This window comes from Cnephaeus nilssonii (assembly GCF_951640355.1).
Source record: "Cnephaeus nilssonii genome assembly, chromosome: 17".
Classification (NCBI taxonomy): domain Eukaryota; kingdom Metazoa; phylum Chordata; class Mammalia; order Chiroptera; family Vespertilionidae; genus Cnephaeus; species Cnephaeus nilssonii.
In genome coordinates this window covers 32,197,468-32,218,059 of record NC_137088.1, presented here as the reverse complement: position 1 = coordinate 32,218,059, position 20,592 = coordinate 32,197,468, and the positions used below count along the sequence as shown (strand labels likewise).

The 20,592-nt window shown below is 46.6% G+C and overlaps 1 protein-coding gene across 1 annotated transcript; it reads right to left on the bottom strand.

Moving 5' to 3' along the window:
* Positions 1-396: 396 nt before the first annotated feature.
* TRIM42 (tripartite motif containing 42) lies at positions 397-19,208 on the bottom strand (the record flags this gene model as incomplete). Its single annotated transcript, XM_079794636.1, has 5 exons — positions 397-483; positions 5,302-5,526; positions 9,986-10,809; positions 14,335-15,035; positions 18,868-19,208. The coding sequence occupies 5 exons, from the start codon at positions 19,206-19,208 to the stop codon at positions 397-399; spliced, it is 2,178 nt and encodes a 725-aa protein (XP_079650762.1).
* Positions 19,209-20,592: the final 1,384 nt, after the last annotated feature.

Here is a 20,592-nt window from a genome sequence, read left to right as displayed (position 1 = left end):
GTGACTTGTCCAAACACTGGAAGCTGGTTAGACTAGCATTAGACTGCACACCCAGGGCCTGACTCACAGAGCGCCCTTTTTACCACCGGCAGCCTGGCGGTGCTGCGGACAAAACACCACAGAATTCTGAATTTTTGGCCACACCTGAGCTAATGGCGACATGGAGACTTGCTGACTATTTTGTGTCTTTGTGTCATAATAATGAACAGTTAGGCATGGCATCAGGCATTTCCTTTTATTAGTTCTTAGAAGACTCCTGCTGAAACAGCTCTGGTTCTGGAACATCATTTGCAGCCTCATTGAGGAATGTGGTGAGAAAATACATATACGTATGTGTGTGTCTATATGTCTATTTTGTGGTGTGTCTCTGACGTTGCTGCCTGATCCGTGGGGGGCTCAGAAGCGCTTCTGGAGGGCAGACTGGATATTCTTCAGCAGGCCCCACTTCGCTCGGTTCTTCCCATGCCCATCGGGTGTCTGCACCTGCAAGCAGAAGCCGAGAGCCATGGCGTCAGCCACCGGGAAACCGCAGCTCCCCGGGGCTGGGCCCCTGCTGTGTGCCAGGTGCTACGCACATCATTTCATTAACAACTCATGACAATCACACGAGGCAGGTGCCACCGTCTCCATTTTATAGATGAAGAAACTGAGGCTCAGAAGGATTGGGTAGCTTTTCTAAAGTCCCACAACTAATTTGTGGTGGGACTGGAATTGTACAGACTAGGCTACATGTTCTTTAAGGCACCTCGTGTGAATGGGAGCTGATGACAGTGCTGGGGCTGTGAGCCCAGCCCAGCCCTCTGGGTCCTCCGCAGCCCCTGCAGTAGGGACAGAGGATAAACCAGAACGAGAATTTTAGGAAAGCCAGGTAAGATGCCCAGGAAGGCCAGGAGACCCTGATCTGTGGCTGGGTTCCATCCTGAAGGCAGCGAGCAGGGAGGGGGCAGCCCTGCAGAGACTCAGGGTGCCAGCACAAGTCAGACACAGGGGCGGGGGAGGGGAACCCCAGTACAGACAGAGAAGGAATTTGAGAGGATGGGTGGGGGTGGGGTGGCGCATTTCCCGAAGAAAGAACCAGAACAGTGCCAGTTTGTGACTATTGTTGGGTCTGAATTTTTACCTCCAAATCTGATGTAACCTGGGTCATCTGATTTACAGATTGTGGCAGGCAGAATAATGTCCCCTAAAGATGTCCATGTCCCAATCCCGGGAACATGTGACTATGTTATGTTACATGGCAAAGGGGAATTAAGTTGGTAGTCAGCTGGCCTTTAGATAGGGACATTATCCTGGATCATCAGGTGGGACTAAGGCAAACGAGAACCAGAGAGATGGCAGGGTGATAAGGACTCAGCCTATCGGTGCTGTCTTTGAAAATGGAGGAAGGACCCTGAACCAAGGGATGTGGGAGATTGCTGAAAGCTGGAAAAGGCAAGAGAATGAATTTTCTCCTAGAGCCTCCAGAAGGAATACAGCCCTGATGACACCTTGATTTTACCCAAAAAGGCCCATTTTGGATTTCTGATCTCCAGACTGTCAGATAATAAATGCATTTATGTTGTTTTAGCCACTAATTTGTTTCAGCAGCAACAGGAAACCAGTGCATAGATGGAAAGTTACCTTTGTCATGGGGAGACTTCTTGGAAGTTGGCTGTGATTTGAAGTCAGAGGGAGACAGGCAGAGTAAGGAGACCATTTCCAGAAATGGGGATGGTGGTCAGCAGGGACATTGAGGATGAGAGGAAGAGCAGGAGGAGAATCTGAGGCCAAAGGGTAGAGGACTTGCCTACAAACACATTTCTCCATTCCTTCAAAAATATCCGTCAGGGTCTTGGATGTTAGAGGCTTACAACCGGGACTGTGGGCCAAGGGGGGCGAGTCAGGCCAACATGGGGCCTGGCCTCACAGCATTTGCAGCCTGGCGGCGTTGGGGCTTGGGCCCAGGTACACCAGCCCACGTCCAATGTTCTTTCCAATGCATGTTCTCGCCTCTCAGAGAAATAAAAGTCTGGCTCTCATTGCTGTTGGCTTCGATGACATTCTCCCAGAATGAGGTGCCAGGTCCCCAGGGCGGAGCCTGCCCTGCAGCTGATTATGGTTCACGGGGGGCGGGGGGGTTTGGGGGGGCAACGCGCTACTGCCTTGGAGGAGACCTAGCTTCCCACTCAATTCCTTTGAGTTACCTGAGGCCAGACACTCCGTCTCTGTGAGCCTCGGTTTCTTTCTCTGTAAAATGGAGGCTGTAACTCCCCACCTGCCAAGTAGTTGAGATCATCAGTGATCGTGAATAGACAGCGTCTGACACAGCGTTGCCTTCAATAAATGGCACCTTTAAAAAGTGTTCAAGTTAATTTTCATGCTTCACGTGCCAGCCTTCAAATAAAATCCCTTTTAAAAAAATCAACAAGCCCCAGACTATGAAAATCAAATACAAAAGGTGCTATTTCACTTCCTTTACAAAAGTACATCTGATAGAAATATTGCATTTCAGAGAAGCAATGATTCTGCTGCCTCATTACATCATTTTAAATGAAACCTTTCAGGAATACCTGCACTGAACTGATGCCAAAGGAAAAATATTTCGATTTTATAGGAAAGGGCTGAAGTCATTACTTTTATGAAGCTTTATAAATGTCATTCAAACACACCATCTTATTTTCATTTGCCATTGAAGCCTTTACTTATGCAAATCATGACAAATGTTAAGGAAGCCAGTGTTCCCCTGGAATGCTAATACAATCGCAGAGAGGGAGGAAGAATTACTTCTGAAGGAAAAATCTATATTGTAGCTCTGTGACTCTGGTAAAAATGAAGCCTCCAGAAAACCTCATTAATTAGTGCTCTGCTCATTTAGAAATTGTGTTAAAAAGCAAAAGGATTGCAGTGAGTTTTCTTCCCAGACCCGGAGTGCAGATTAATCACATAAACACCATTTCAGGGGGGAGTGTTATTCTTGACTGATTGTATAAGACACTTAGGAGCTTTCAGGCAGCTTTTGCTACTTTGTAATTATTAATTTTGTCTATCCATTTATTCCTTCACTCTTTAATTTAGACATTCATTCATATGTCCATTTGTTTGCTCACATTTCACTCATGTATTCACTCAATAACCATTAAGAGCCTGCTATGTGCACAGTGCTGTGGTAAGCATAGTGGGGGAAAGAAAGATGAATCAGACATGACTTCTGTTCTCAAGGAGTTAAAGGGGGATAACAAAACATCTACTTAAAGCCAACATACTTCAGTCTTCCAGCCCCATCTCTGTCCCTAGCATCTAAACATGACAGAGCAGCCCTGGCTGGTATGACTCAGTTGGTTGAGCTTTGTCCCATGTCCCTGGTTCGATTCCCAATTAGGGCACATGACTGGATTGCAGGTTTGATCCCCAGTAACGGGTATGCAGGAGGCTGTTGGTAGATGTTTCTCTCTTATTGATATTTCCCTCCCTTCCTCTCTCTTGAAAATCAACAGAAATATGTTTAAAAAATTAAAATGACAGAGGATAACACTGGAAAAAAATTAGTAATAGCACTGAGTGCTCTTCATGGGCAAGACATTATTGAGGAAATTTTTTTTTTTTTAAATGAGAAGGCAGATGACATTAGATTGAAGGAAAAATCACGGTCAGAAGGACACGCTGCAAAACGCGGTAGCAGCTGTGGGTGTTCCAGGCTCTGGAGAGAAGAGCAGCCACAAGAAGGGCTCTGGGGCAACTGACCGACACAGTGACTGGCTGGGGTGTGGCAGGAGGAACAGCCTTTCCTTCCCACTTCCTTCCCATGTGAGCGTCTGACCTCTGGGGGAGAAGGAGGGACCCATGGGGGTCTTGGGCTCCAGAAACAGAGCATGACCCCAGGAGCTGGCTCTCAGGAGGGAGTAGAGAGCCCCCTGCCCCTCCCCCAGGAGGCCTGCTACTGGTAGACTTCTCTCCCCGCTCTACCTCCTGCTTCCCTTTATCACTAGAGGCAACCCATCAGATTCTCTTCTGCAAGCAATGGACCAGAAAGAAAGGGAATGTCACCAGTCAGAGAGAGAGAGAGAGAGAGAGAGAGAGAGAGAGAGAGAGAGGGAGAGATTGAGAGAGAGATTGAGACTGAGAGAAACAATGACTTCCTAGTTCCCTTGGGTATCATATGCATGCCATGCCCTGGCTGGAAGTGGTCTCATGAGACTCCCCTCTCTTTGTACTATAAATTTCCCTTTTTAAAAAATGTTATTTTTCAATTACAGTTGACATTCAATATTATAGTAGTTCCATGTATACAGTAGAGTGGTTAGACAATTATGTAATTTACAAAGTGATCCCCCTGAAAATTCAAGCACCCACCTGGCACCATACATAGTTTTTACAGTGTTACTGACTGTATTCCCTAGGCTGTATTTGACACCCCCCGTGACTATTTTGTAACTACCAATTGGTACTTCTCCGTCCCTTCCCCCTTTTCATGCAGTCCTCCAACTCCCCTCCCCTCTGGCAAACATCAGTTTGTTCTATTTATATATATAAATTTCTCTTTTCAAAAGCTGAAATGGATGGACTTAATCTCTTTCTGAAAAATTCCCGATGAAAACATAATCTACTCAAACTGCAAAGAATACTGTCGTTGTTGTACTGTAAGATAGCTCTGCATAGTCTTGGTATTTGTCTTCCTTCCCTCCTCTGAGTATCCATAAAATCATCCTCACGAATGCATGTCCCTGGGGCTCTATGGAAGAACCAGCCTTGCATCACCAAGAGCGCAGGGATCACCTGGCACCTTGTTCTGGGGCGTCCATCCTGACCCTTTCAGTGGCTTTCCTTGACTTGCAGCTAAGCAGCAAGTGAATTTTTTTTTTTTAGCATATCTATATCTGAATATACAGATACCAAAAATATTTGTCGTTTGCCTGAGTTTCAACTTTAATTGGGCATCCTGTATTTGTATTTGTTAAATCTGACACCTAATCCTGACTTTCAGTCACCACCAGGACTAACAGGTAACTCTTTTTTTTTTTTTTGGTCCTTCTCACACCACGACTCTTTGTTTACTAGACTCTGAAGGCAAGGATTATGTCTTATTTTCCTCTGAATCTCTACAACCTAACACAATGCCTAACACAAATGTTTTTTTTTTTTCTTTTTTTAAAAATCAAACTGATTCTTAGGCCACATTTGCAAAGTCAGTTGAGGCCCTGAGTTAATAGGTTTTCTGGGATCAGAGGGGGCAGTCACAGGGTGAGTTCTGTGGTATGATCATCCTAACAGACCTGCAGCCAGAGCTTACAATGAAAATCTGTCTGAAATGAATGTGCACAGTACCTTGCAGATGTCACTCCATTGGCCAGGGCCACTATCATTGATGGCTCTGACTTTAAACAGATACTCGGTGTTGGGGGTCAGGTTGTGCAGCTCCAGACTCTGCTGCGTTATGTCCCGGATTTGTCCACAGAGCTCTGTCCGCACATTGTTTGGAGGGGAACAAATGACTTCATAGAATTCCATCTCAAAAGAGTCCACGTCTTCTGTTGGGCATGTCCAGTAAACCTATGAAGAAATGAACATGTGGGTGTGGTCCTAGCACACACCTTTCAGCTTTCTTTCCCATAAAGATTTGTGTCAGTGACTATCTGTGGGGGGAGTTTAAGCTGGCCCCACCTCCTCTAGCTGCTGACTTCGAATTAGACCTTGTGCAGCAGTATTGAACGGCTGTGTTATGAGGCCTGACTGAAGCTTGTGATGTGTTTCAAGAACAGAAAGATACTCTTCTGAGTTCTGTTCCTGTCAGTCATCATGGAGGTGACCGTAGTCCTCCTAACACCACTAATCAGGGTACTAGTAACTACCATTTATTACACATCCATCGTGCATCAGATTGTGTCAGGCATTCTTAACTCACTTCGTCCTCACAACCCTCTGGAAGGGAGATTTTATTATCCCATTTTACAGTTGAGGCTCAGAAACATTACTTTTAGCAAATTCCAAAGGAAGCACAGAATCCTAGGAGATGAAAAATGCATATATTCCAACTCTCTATTTTATGTACCCAAAAGAGGTGAACTGACTTATTTAAGCAATGGAGGATATATGTTCATACTCAAAGCATAAAATATTAACCCTTGGGAAGAGATATATTAACAAGTGTCAATTAGCACATTGTACCTGGCATGTAAATATTTTATAATAATTATATTTTTAAATAGATATTGCATGTTTTATTTACATTTTAATAAATGTTATAATATTTATAAAATTAATTTATAATTACTCTTAAAAAATAAAAAACAAACACAGACATTTATTTCTCACAGATCTGGAGGCTAAAAGTCCAAGATCCAGGCACCTACAGATTCAGTGTCTGGTGAGGACCTATTTCCAGGGACATAGACAAACTTTCTCTCCCTGTGTCCTCACATGGCAGAGGGGGCAAGGGAGTTCTCTGGAGTCTCTTCCTTTTTTATCTATTCATTTATAAACTTTTATTAAATTTATTGGGGTGACATTGATTAATGAAATTATACAGATCTCAGGTGTACAATTCTATAACACATCATCTGTATATTATATTGTGTTTCAAGAACAGAAAGATGCCAATATGAAGTTTCCTTCCATCACCATTTATTTTCTATCTCCCCCCTATCCCCTTTCTCTCTGGTAATCACCATACTACCATCTGTGTCTATGACGTGTTTGTTTTTTTTATACTTGCTTTTAAAACTTAATGAAAGTTATTTTTATGCTTATCAAGATAAATGTACTCACTGTGAAATACTTAGAAAATACAGAAAAGTTATAAGGGAAGAAAATAAATATTACATATAATCCCACAATTCAATTAATAATTAATTAGTATTTCTCTCCAATTTTGGAATATATACAAACACAGAAATACATATAATTTGGATTATATTGCTTTGATTCCTGCTTTATATCACTTATTATATATTTCCTTGCTTCATTAAAAATTTAGTAAAGCACCATTTTAATAACTGCCCCACAAATGATTTAGACCTTCTATAGTTGAACATTTAGATTGTTTCTAATTTTATCCTTTAATAAATAATGGTGCAATAAACACGTTTGGGCATAAATCTTGATCTGAATTTTTAATCATTTCCTTGGGAGGAATTTCTAGAAGTAAAATTGAGTTTTATAAAAACTCCTTAGGATTTTTAAGGCACATATTGACAAGTTATAACTCAAATTTTAAGAATACTTTCTAAACTGTCTGTTAGTCAACCATCATTTGAGAGATTTCATCTTCTGCATTTCTGAGCACTATGATTTCTGTGTGAATTCCATTCCATGATCCTAACATAGGGATCAAGGATATTTTTCCATCAAATACCACTCTCTTGACAGCTTATGACTTGACTAGGTTTTCCTGTGTAGGCTCCTTTCTTTTTTTTAAACTTTAGAATTAAAAATATATCTATAATAATAAAAGCATAATATGCTAATTAGACCAGACAGCCGAACGACCTTTTGGACGTCATTCCGGACATCCTTCCAGATAAAGCCGTGGTGGCGGGACCGAGGCAAAGGTGGTTAGGGACGACCAGGCAGGCAGGCAAGCAGTTAGGGGCAATCAGGCAGGGAGGTGAGTGGTTAGGGGCGATCAGGCAGACAGGCATAGTGGTTAGGGGTGATGAAGCAGACAGGCAAAGGTGGTTAGGGGTGATCAGGTAAGCAGGCAGAGTAGTTAGGGCGATCAGGTAAGCAGGCAGAGTGGTTAGGGGCAATCAGGCAGGCAGGCGAGCAGTTAGGAGCTAGTGGTCCTGGGTTGCAAGAGGGATGTCCGACTGCCAGTTTAGGCCCGATCCTGCAGGGATATATAACTTGTCAATATGTACCTATACCAGCAGTCAGACATCCCCTGAGGGGTCTTGGATTATGAGAGGGTGCAGGGTGGGCTGAGGGATCCACCCCCCATGCACGAATTTCATGCACCAGGCCTCTAGTATATATATATATATCAGGCAGGCAGGAGTGTATATACTAGAGGCCCAGCACACAAAATTCATGCATGGGTACGGTCCCTAGGCCTGGCCTGCAATCAGGGCCATTTTCCCCGGCTGCCGGCAGCTAGCCCCAGCCCCTGCCGCCACCCACCCCTGGTTCCCCGTTCGCAATCGGGCAATCAGAGCCTGCAGGCCTGGGGAAGGGACTGAGAGGTTGGCTGACAGGCTTCGATCGGGCAATCGGGGCCTGAGGACTAGGGATAGCTCCTGCAATGAGCGTCTGCCCCCTGGTGGTCAGTGTGCATCATAGTGACCGGTCGTTCCACTATTCCATCAATTTGCATATTACCCTTTTATTATATAATGTGTGTGTGTGTGTGTGTGTGTGTATTTAGAGAGGGAGAAGGAGAGAGAGAGAAACATCGATGAGAGAGAACCATTGATCAGCTGTCCCCTGCACATGCCCTACTGGGCATCAAGCCCACAACCTGGGCATGCGGCCTGACCGGGAATTGAGCTGGTGACCTATCAGTGCATGGGACAACACCCAACCAACTGAACCACATTGGCCAGGTTAGACTTCTTTCTTGAGCTCATTCAGGGTCCACTAATAGGTGGCATGGAGTGACTGACTGTTCTCCAAGCCCAAGCAGAGAGCAGACATCACCAGTCCTTTCCTTCTGGGGCAAGATCCTGCCAACCTCCTAAGAGGTCTGAGTTGTGTGGGGATGAGACCTAATGTCATCCCCGAGCTAATGTCACATACACTGCAGACTTTGCTGATCTAGTACCATTTGGAAATGTAGGTTTAGCTGCTCACTTGTATCTCTTATGTGAAGGGCAGAAATACTTGGCTTTGTCTGATGGCTTATGGGAGGGTATGTTCCATGTTGCAGCATATGATCATGCTTAGTATCAATTATAGACTCCAAAACATAGATTATGATGCCTCAGGGGAGAGGAAAAGGAAAGCTTGCCTTGTATCTGGCTTTCATTTTATTGTTTTAAGGCCCTTTTACAAAGTATGGCCTGCAGATCGGCAACAATGGCAACACCTAGATGTTTGTTAGAAATGAGGAATCTCAGGCCCCACTGAGACCCACCGAGACAGAACCTGCATTTTATCAAGATACCCAAGTGCACATTCATATTTGAGCACTCCTAGTTTAGACTTCAAGGATTTGGAAGTGTTCTCAGATTATGGGGGCAAAGGATGAGCTCTGCCACAGGGAAGCAGGCCATGGGCTGGCCTTGGAAATGTCCTTGTAGGGAACCCTAAGACGAGAGAAGATACGCTCTAATAGAATATCTAGTTTCATGTTAATAATTTTTTTTTCTTCCCTGAACTTTAACAGAGTATTCTACAAACAGTTCAATTTAGGTTCAGCGGGATTTGAAAGGAATTTAACAAGGAAAGGCTATTTGTCTAAGTTAGGCCAAGAGAATCAAGTAGAGGTCATGACCCTGAAGCCAGATGATGGCTGTTGCAGAGTCTGTGAGAGATCCACCCCTCTACTCCCCACAAAAAAGTTGAATCTTACAAGATAAGAATTGGAATGCCAGTGGGGATTATCCTCCAATCTTTCCAAATCATGCTGAGTCTGGGTATTTTCTTTAGGAATGGTAGCAGTTTAGAGGAATTATAGCTGATAGGTAATGGAACCTGCAGTTCTAATCCCGATTTCTGCCTCCCTCTACTATTACAGGCCTTCCTCAGGAAATACTACACTTTCCAAGCCGTCTGTTCAAATTATTTTGCTTCTGGCCTTGGGTTCTCTTTCAACAGAGAAGCTGCTGTTGAAGTGGGATTTGGGCTTTCAGATATATTTCTCACTATGAGTTAATTACATTGTTTGCTTTAAGCCAGTCTTGGGCTGCTTAGATTTCAGAAACGTATCCCTCTTGAATGAGCTGACCACAAAGAGTCCAGAGGCGCCGATCTGAGTGACCAGACCCCAGAGGTCAAAGCAGTAATGACTACCCACGTCCATTCCATACCCCACACCCTCTCACCTTTCCCACAGAGCCAAGAGCTTTTTTCTCACCTTGGCAGCTCTTGGATACACCAGAGTCTGGTAGATAACAATGGGGCCTGGGGTTTTCACAGCGCAGTCGTTGAACGAGTACCAGTTGTGGAAGCTGCCGCTGTTCTGCAGAGACTGGTTTTCTCCCCCTGCACTCCAGTAGGTGTAGAGGCCGTCTGTGGTTTTGGCAGGTGCGGTGGACTGCGCCCGCCCATAGGCCTCCAGACCCACCTTGACCTTCTCTCCCCCGGTGGTTTTAAAGGACAATAAGGAGGAGCTTCTCTGGTATATCTGCTGGTTGCCCAAGCTGTGGGTGCTGAACGTGACCTTCCTGGCAATCATCATTTCTGAGTGTGTGGGGTAGGGGGAGGGCAGGGAATCCCCTGAGGAGGATACCTTCTTGGGTCCCATGGGGAAGAGCTCATGGATGGCATTGGAGAGCTCAGCAAAGTCCAAGGGCAGGCAGTGCAAGGAGTGTAGCCGGAGCTGTGGGTCGGGCCTGTAGGTGCTCTGGATGCCGTCCTCGATCTGCTCCACCAGAATCTTGGCGGACTGCAGGAACGCCACTTGGCCTGTCTCCTTGAGAGCTTCCTTGGAGTAGGCGATCAGGCCGTCCATTTCATTCACTTTCGTGGATGTGACGTACACATATTTTTCAATCTCCTTCTGCCTGGACACTTCCAGATTCTCCACCTGCTCCATGATCAGTTTCTCCTTTTCCTGTAGGATGCTGCGTAGCTTGAGAAATCCATTTCTGATCTCTTTTCGCTTCGCCTCCTTGTCCGCTTTAAAGCTGCCTTTTAAAATGTTGAATTCCATAAGGTCATTATCAATTTCATATCGGACTGCAAAACAACCAAGTTAGTTACTTCAGTTAAAGTTTTCATCTCCCCAGATGTCAAAGCCTGTAGTACAGTGGTTCTCAACCTTTCTAATGCCACGACCCTTTAATACAGTTCCTCATGTTGTGGTGACCCCCAACCATAAAATTATTTTCGTTGCTACTTCATAACTGTAATTTTGCTACTGTTACGAATCGTAATGTAAATATCTGTGTTTTCCGATGGTCTTAGGCTCCACAGCACCGGTTCTCAACCTGTGGGTCACGAGAGGTTGAGAACCTCTCGCAGGGTCGCCTAAGACCATCGGAAAACACAGATATTTACATTACGATTCCTAACAGTAGCAAAATTACAGTTATGGAGTAGCAACGAAAATAATTTTATGGTTGGGGGTCACCACAACCTGAGGAACTGTATTAAAGGGTCGCGGCATTCGAAAGGTTGAGAACCACTGTTTACAGTGTAGTAAACTGGAGCAAATTTCCTTGGACTACAAGGCAGTGGGTGGGGAGGCAGGGAAGGCACTTGTAGCTGGGCTGAAACACACCAGAACGCATTTCATAAAACGATTTATAAAATGCACTTGGCCTCCCACAGTAGATTCCTCTCTTCCTCCTTCTCTAGTACTTCCCTTAGATATCACAATCACCCTTCCCCGGCACACTTCCCTGTGGCCTTGAGTATGAAGTTGGAAGTTCAAGGCCTCCCTTGCTACTAATTTTCACCAGACTTCACTTGTCAGCAAATTGGACTTGAGAAGATGTGACATCACGAAGTGACTGGTGTTCCCTGTGTGAAGGCTAAGCTTTTGTAGGGGTAAGAGAAAGGACTGCATTTCTGGTGACTATTTCTAAATGTTGCCCTGCCTCATTCACCAAAAACGCAACCCTAGACAACTGGACAGGGCTGCTCTTTCACACGCCTTTTTTCTCTGCTGGGGGACTCTACTCCCTCGGATTCAGCTGGGCTCCCTCTCTTGCCTTTCCCCCACTTCCTTTCCATAAAGGGTCTGCTGTTACACTTGAAGGAGAACCCAGTTCATCCTGCATCCTCATACATGGTATTTGGATTTTAAGTTCACTTAGTCATTCAACAAACACTGACTGGACACCTGGTCCATGGCACATGCCTTCCTAGGCATTAGGATTACAGAGATGCATATGAGAGGACATGGATGTGCAGGGCACTCATAAATCCAATGATACTGCAGCCCAGGAGGGCACGTAGCATGTCTCTACCTGTGAAATGGGCACCTTTGCTAGCTTCATAGGGACTTGGGCATTAGGTGGCGACTTGAAGACACGTGGCCTATTCCAAAGTAAGCCCCTTCCCTTAAAGGGCCACCTCTGCAGTGAGTCCATGAGCTGCAATCCTCACCAAATTGTACTCAGGAGTGGGGTGATAAGTCTTGTTTGCACTTGGTTCTTAACATAGTCATGGGTCTATGGACTTGGTTCTTAACATAGTCATGGACCTTCGTGGGTGGTGGTCATTGTCACAAAGATATGCATTTGAGTAAGAGAAACCCTGGAGTTCTGTCAGACCACGAGGACAGGGCTGAGGGCTGTCTTGGTTACTACTATGACCAGGATGCGTAGAGGTGCTTGAAAGGTATTGGTTGAGTGAAAGCCATTATGTCCCATGTTCTAACATTTTGTGTGTGTGCGTGTGTGCGTGTGTGTGTGTGTGTGTGTGTGGAGGGAGAGGATATCAGCACTGTTACCCTCTGGCCTACTTCCTAAAGTCCCCATTTTCTTTGCCCACCTCCTGCCTCACACTGGACCAGAAAGAATGAGGTGGTGAAGCAGATGGGGGCTGAACAGGAAACTATCAGGGTGTGCTGGCAGGGTGCTGAGGAATGCCCCCTGCCCTCCCCAATGCAAGCCCTCCTGTGACTTATGGCAACTGAAATTCCACTTTACGCATTAATTTATTTAACTATTCAATAGTTACTCACTGTCAACGATACCTGGATAGGACACTTCTTGCTTTATTAGGGATTAGTTAAGCTTAAGGAGAGCAAAGTCCCGAGAGGCAGGATAAAAGTTTCATAGAGGAGGGGAAAGAGGCAGCGCCAGGAGAGGAGGCAGGAGGAGGCCAGAAGCACCCCTCCCCCTTACAAATATGACAGCTTTGCAAGAGCTGGTCTTAGAGAAAAGTCCAGTCAAGGTCTCTTTCAGGCAATATACTTAATGTAGCTGTTATTTTAAATTAGACATTTTTATGTGCCAGATCCACACATTACACAAATTATGGATCATATCCACATATTATGATATATTACACATCTTTCTACCAGGAAGATATTGTTCCCATTTATAGATGAGGAAACGAAGGCTCAGGGAGGTTAAATGACTGTCCAGTGTCACACAGCAAGTAAATGGGAGAAATGAGGGCTGTCCCTAATGTTTGTCTAACTCCAAAGCCTGTGCTTTCCGTTGCTCCAGCTGTGGTTCTCAGCCCTCTGTGAGCACCAGAACCACCTGGGGAACTGTAAAAACCACTCTGCCTCTCGGCCTCACCTGCTGAGATTCTAAAGTGGCCTAATTTGGGGCTCAGGAATTCAGGGGAGGAAGTTTGCAGCTAGGTTTCGAACTAATGCAGGGAATCTCCTGGGGATCCTGATGAGAATGCAGATTCCCATGTAGACGGGATGGGGTGATGTCTCCCAGCTCCCGAGACACGCTGCTGCTGCTGGTCCTAGTTAGTAAGGCTCCCCGGGCAGTGCCAGTGTGTAGCTGGGGTGACACCACAGCTTCAGACACTGAACTTCTCCCCAGGGCCCAGAGTTTCTCAAATGGTGTCCCCGGATCACCGGCTTTTGAATATCCATGGAGATCTGTTTACAATGCCTATTTATGGCATCTCCTCAGGAAGTGAATTGAGTCCTTAAGAACAAGTTTGAATCCTAGTGACAAAACACCTTAGAAAGGCTCACAGAACTTCAGGACACCAGAGGATCAAACTCTCCGTTTTTCAAGGGGGAAAATAGGGCCCAAGGTCACCAAGGTTATATCTAGGATTATAGAATCTTTATGGATTCCTTGTGTGTCAGATTGTTTTTTTCCTCCTCTTTCTTCCTTCCCTTCCCTCCCCCTTCCTTCCTTCCTTCCTTCCTTCCTTCCTTCCTTCCTTTTTTCCTTCCTTCCTTCCTTCCTTCCTTCCTTCCTTCCTTCCTTCCTTTTTTCCTTCCTTCCTTCCTTCCTTCCTTCCTTCCTTCCTTCCTTCCTTCCTTCCTTCCTTCCTTCCTTTTTTCCTTCCTTCCTTCCTTCCTTCCTTCCTTCCTTCCTTCCTTCCTTCCTTCCTTCCTTCCTTCCTTTCCTTCCTTTTTCCTTTAAAAATTTTTTTTAATTTAATCCTCATAATCTCACCATGAGGGAGGTATTACTATTTATCCCTATTTTATAGATGAGAAAACCAAGGCACAGGAAGGTTAACTGGCTGGTGGTAGTTGCCAGGTATGGGCACCAAGCCAATGGCGCAGCCTAGTTCAGTGCCATTCTGGAGGGGAGAGAAGGGGACCAGAACCTGCTTTGAACTTGGCAATGGCGCTGAAGAGTGCGGCGGACCTCTCGGAGCAGGCGTCGATGAGGCTGATTGTGTCGTGGCCGTTGTGTAAGGAGGTCTTGCAGAAGTTGCAGAGCAGCTGGTTGTCGCTGCGGCAGTACTCGATGATGCGGCTGGACGGGTGGTGGATGCAGATCTTCTCGTCCTGGTCGTCGGTGCTGGTGTCCACGAAGACGTGGTCCTGCATGGCCGCGTCCGAGTGGAAGGTCTTGAGGCAGTCGTTGCACAGGTTGAGGCGGCAGGTGATGCAGCGCTTGTAGGCGATGCGCCGGCTGCGGCAGACCTGGCAGAGGATGGGCCCGGTGGAGCGGTCAAAGCGCCACTTGAGGTAGCCGTGCTCCTGCATGTAGCGCTTGGTGAGGCGCCCGTGCAGGTAGTTCTCGGGCAGCTGCATCTTGTGGCTGTAGGGCATGCAGTGCGAGCGGCTGCACACCGGGCAGATGATGATGAAGAAGTTCTCAGTGACCTCTGCGTGCTTCTGCAGCTGCCGCAGGCACTTCTCGCACAGGCTGTGGTTGCAGGGCAGCATGAAGGAATGCAGGCGCAGCCGGTTGCACATGGGACACAAGAGATGGTCGACCAGGTGGCTCTTCCCCGACGTGACCGGCCTTATCTCATCCAACTGGGTATCGCTGCTCCCGATGCGCAGGGCGGTTTTGGAGCTGAAAGAAGCAAACACACGGAGGGCTTCAGGATGCGGGCTCCAGGGCTTGCTCCATTTCTCCACCTTGGAAAGCGGCGGGCCCGTGGGATGGCGAGGAGCATGGGCTCGGTGCCAGGCTGTCGGGGTTCTAAACCTGCCTCCACTGTGTTTAAGCGGGGTGACCTCCGAAAAGTCAATGAACCTGTCTCTGCCTGTTTCCTCATTATGAAATTAGTACCCATTAGGGGGTTTCTTGAGGATTACAGTTGAATTGGATTACCTGCAAGACCCGAGAGAAGCCCTGAACTCAGTAAGTACTTGTTAATTTTGAGCAAGAGAAAAGCCTTGGAAAGTATCAGCCCACTCCGATGTTCTGTGGTCATAACAATATCCCAGAACACCAGCACCAGGCAAGGCCATTCTGGGACGAAGCACACACAAGACCACAAGAATTCATCATTTTTGAATTCGGACAAGAGCAAGAACATTATCCAAACCACACAAGTACCCAGCATCCCCTCTCCTGGTTAATGGGAGGGACCGCTGCTTTTTCACCAGTTGCAGCCTTAGGATCTCTCTGTTCTTCTCACCTTCTAGACGAGATTTATTAATCTACCCAACAGCAGATTCATCCCTGCACGCTCACCTAACGTGAACCTATAATAACTTATTGAGACACCTCACACTTAACCATGGTGCATGTTCTCACTTGTTGCCATGAGACAATGAATCCAGTGTTGTCCAACTACAGGTGCGTTGTTGGTGGGTTTTGCCTGGAGGGCATTGACATCATCATTATTGTGTAGGATGGAACACAAAGAGGATGGGGAAAGTGTCCTTCCCAGGAGACCGGGAGGTCAGTGTTTGAGCGAAGCCTAAAACCTGGTGTCTCACCACTAGGCGAGTAAGAATTAAGGATCTCGGCGGATTGCACGTGATAAAATGCACCAGAGTAGAGGTACATCTTTGAGAATTAAGGATCTGGGCGGATTGCACGTGATAGAATGCACTAGAGTAGAGGTACATCTTAACCTCTCTCATTCTCAGTTTCCTCATCTGTAAATTGAGGCTCACGATACTACTTCTTTTGTGGGAATTCTACAAAGTCTGCATGAGCTAATCGATGGTAAGTGCTTAACTGCTGGTGCCTACTAAACAACATTCCACAGATGTGGCCACTGCAATTACTACCCTCTGGTACTAGCCAGCCGATGTCCACAGCAGAGAAGAGCAATGAGCAAGACCATGAAAGTATGTGTTTGTACTGTTTGTGTGTGTGTGTGTTTTATTTGTCTAACATCTGAGGCTGATTTCATGTATTGTAAGAATTCTGGACAAAGTAAAAGCTTACTTGTAAAATTCAAGTGCAAATTGGGGAAAAGCAGTTTATGAAAATAAGTGAATTCGCTGTGGGGACGGAGGTATCAGCAGATACACAATTTGTGACTGTTTCTATTTCTTTTCCTCTGTTTACGTTAGAGAGGTTTGGGTATTGATCCTGACATTGTGAGTGTGTTCTCTTCTGCTTTGGCCTTCTTGTCGTCCCTCTAAGCCCCTATCTCCTTCCCCATTCCCTTGGCTAGGGACCTATATCTCAGATCCCAGACAATCAAAGTTGCTATTCAAGTGTTCTGGAATGAGTGGCCCTGTGGTGACAGAGAGTGCCCCTTGTGGACACTCAGGCACCTGGAAAGCTCCTCCCTTAGGATTTGGATGCTGGGCTCCAGGCATGCAGGCCTCAATATTCTCAGTCATGTTCCCTCTCTGCCTTCCCAGCCTCCTGCCTGGTCCTGAAGGGGTCACCTGGAGGAACAGTTCCATTGTACACCTGTTAGCTGGATGGACCTCTCTAATTTGATAAGGTGGCTCTGAGAATCGAGATGTAATATAAAGGGAGACAGCATTAAAAATCAGAAAGAAGGGAGGGAAGGTGTTGTTGGGGTAAGAGAAAAGAGAGAGGAGCCAAGAGACAGGTGGTAAATGGTCCAGGGAGCTGGGGTGGAGGTGAAAAAGGAATGAGTAAGGCAGAGAGGGATGGATGAACCAGAGTGGGGTGAGATGAGCAAGATGCTGAGCAGTAAGTAGTGGTGAGGGACAGGGAGACGGTGGTTCAGAAACCAGGAAAGAGGCCAGATGGAAGACAAACCTCCGTGCGCCAAGAGCTGATCTCCTGACACTTGTAATAGCAACTCTGACCATCTTCTGAAAGCCTCAGGCATAGACCTGGGCATTCAGGAGCAGGGATCTCATGCCCACACCATCATCTAGCCCAGCAGTCTTACCCTTCTGGTTGAGACATCCAGCCTCTGCTCCTCTGCATGGCTTTCTCCCTCTTCCAAATTCAAGCCTGTTCTTGCACCTGGGTTCTCTTTGTATCACCTGTAAGTCTCCTGACTTCCCTCCTTATACCATCCAAGCCATTCTGCATTGTAGAATCACTGGGGGTGGAGTGGGAACTTATAATATTCTGATGCCCAGGTGGTACTCCAGACCAATAAAATCAGAATGTCTGGGGATGGGGGCCAGGCATCACTATTTTATAAAAAGATTCTTAGGGATTCCAATGCAAAGCAAAGTTTGGGAGCTACTGACCTAAGGCATCTCCCCAAAGCACCCGTGTCATCCCTCCTCTGTTGAAATGGGCTCAGGGCCTCTCCTGGCTGATGCACAGAAAATGGGGCAGTTGAGAGGAGAGAGAGGTGTGGACACTACACCTTAGAACTTCTGCACCCCCGTTTCTGGGTTCGTTATTCATGCAAGGACCAGACGTAAGAGGTCCACAAGCAGAGAGTAATGTTTATTAATCATCTACTAAGTGGTTACATGCAAAATGGATCAATTTCCCCCCAAATTCACTGAACCTTTGCTCACAGATGTGCTTTTCTGACCTTGTAAGGTTTCAAACCTGCCTCTCCAAATCCTGTCATAGCGCCAAACTTCGAACTTATGCCTCTAAGAAGTCTGTCTCTGGCACTCCGGACTCCCCTCATGTGTGACATAAAAAGACTGGTTTGGTTGGAGCAAGAGGAAGATATTCAATGCCTGACACAGAGGCTTATTGTCCCCAAAGAGTGATTGCGACCCTCAGTGGCATGCCCTCTGGATAGGAGCAAAGAGAAGGCTGGCGGGAATACACAACTGCCTGGGCCTGTCTATAGGCCATGGGTCAGCAGCGCCCTGTGAAAGGGATTGCTTTTCCAATAAGTGTTGCAGATGCCAAGAATTCAGAGGAGGAAGAGGAAGAGCAATTTATATTTGTATATCACATGACAGATTACAAAGCACATACATTCATCCTCATGTCCATGAATCATGGCATGTATTCTCTCCGTTTTACAGTAGTGCATTTTAAAATTAAGAATACACAGACGCTGAGTTCAAATCCTGAGTGCATCTGGCTGGCTGTATGATCCCGGGCAACTTTCCCTCTCAGAGGCTCGCTTTTCTCGGACTTCTTAGGGGCATGAGGTAGGGTGAGCACAGGACGAGGGTTACGTGGGGTCACACAGGCAGTGTCAGGCAAGCTGCTTAAGCACGGAGTTCTAGCTGTTCCTGTTTTGCACAGGTGACAGAGTGACCCTCAGGTGAGAGAGTGACACTCAGGAGAGCTGGTGCTCCGTGTGGATGATGGAGCGTGGATTTGAAACTCAAGTCTGTATATGGTCAAGAGCTGTTTAGGACACAATTAATTTTACGAAATTCTTGGTCTCCTCCTTTCAGAGAGAGAAATGGACGTGGGGCAGGGGCACTGGCCTGCCCTGTGGACTCCACAGCCAGCAGTCCCCCCCTCCCCCCCCCCCCCGCCCAGTTTTCTGAGCCAGTGCGGCCCACCTGGGGTGCCCAGCACTTACGAAATGCGGATGGTCCTGAGGCGGCCCTTGTGGAACGTGATGGTGACATTGCGGCAGCAGCGGCTCTCGTAGTAGTAGCACTTGACGTTGCTGCTGGCCGAGCAGCAGCACTTGCAGTTGGGGTCATTGGCCCAGGAGCAGCAGCACCAGTGGCAGTTGGGGTTCTCGGCGCAGGTGCAGTGGCAGCACTGGCAGTTCCGCTCGTCCTTGTAAGGGCAGGGGAAGCAGGTGCAGTTCCGCTCCGAGGTGAAGAGGAACTTGCAGCACAGACAGGAGCACAAGCGAGGACAGCACCGCTGCCAGGTGCAGCAGGGCGAGCAGACACACATAGCCGTGTCCATGGCTCCTACAGTACCGTCGCCTGCCGTCCTCTCCCGGAATCCTGCTGTCAGCTCTCCTGGGATGGGCTCCTCCTCCCCCTTGGAGGTTGCAAGAGGTTGGCTGTGATGAGGACCTCTCAGGCCATGTCCCTACTAGGAAGCTCCTGGGCTGGCATTTACATATATCAGCCTGAGGCCATTTGCTTATGTCACAATCCCTGTCTCCCCACCATATCTCACCTGCTGGGTGGGCGAGAGGTTGAGATCTGGGGGTTAGGGGCAGGTGGGCTGATGGGTACTCCCTGCTCCCCATAGGACCAGCTCCAAGGAGAGTGAAGGCATTGAACATCCTGGAGGGTTAGCTGTCATCTTTCGAGGTATGAGGTGGATTTCAGAAGCTATTTCTCTCTCCCTGCAACTCAGGCAAGTTGGCTTTAGGATATGTCTTTATAGGCTGAAAGGCTTGGGTATGATTAATTGGAAAAGTAGGCTGGTGTGATGGTCTTCTCCTTGGGTGTTTTCTGCTTTGATAGAACTCTTTCCTGGATGAACAAAGCACAGTGTTTATAAATAATGGCACTGCCCATTGAAAGGGAATTGGAGTTGGAGAAAGAATGAAAGGGAAAAAAGGCGTAGGTTCAGTTAGGCACTTCTTTCCGTCCTCCTTGGGGTGTCATTTGCTGCACAGTCACTGCTGATTTCCATGAGGCTTCGTGCATAAGTCGTTCTGGATATTTCTTGGTTTCTTTGTAGCGTCATGGGATTTAGCTAAAGCTCAAGCTGCTCCCCCCTTCTACTCCCACGCCTACTGCATCTCTTTTATAAGAGGTGGAATTTTACATGAGAATCTTTAGCTCATCTGTTAGTATACTAGTATGCTCCGTATCTCTAGAAATGACCTCATACGTTAGGGGAGAACTTTCCATTTTATGCAGCTGGTAAAGATTAAAAGAGCAGAGATTCCACGGTCATACCACCCTGTGGGATAATCACTGTCTTATTATTTTTCCAAAAAAGAAGCAGAAGTGAGAGCTGAATTGGCTGCAGGAGTTAATTGCATAATTTATTGTTTCCCCCTATGATTATCATCTTTGTAATAGGACGAACATTCACTGGGTACTAACCGTGCCAGCCACACATTGATTTTAGATTCCTACGAATGAAAATCCTGGATCATATAGGCTGGATGTTGTATTTCCTTTTTTTTGATAAATACTATTAAATCACTTACTTAAATGAATATACCAGTTTATACTGACACCAACAATGTATGAGAGATACCTCTGCCCCCTCGTGCTTCCCCAGGCTCAGTTTAACCTACTCTTCTCTATTCTCCAGGCCAGAGTTTGAGCTTCACTCCTGAATTTATAGTACATTTTCATCATTGATCTGTGCAAGGCTCCCT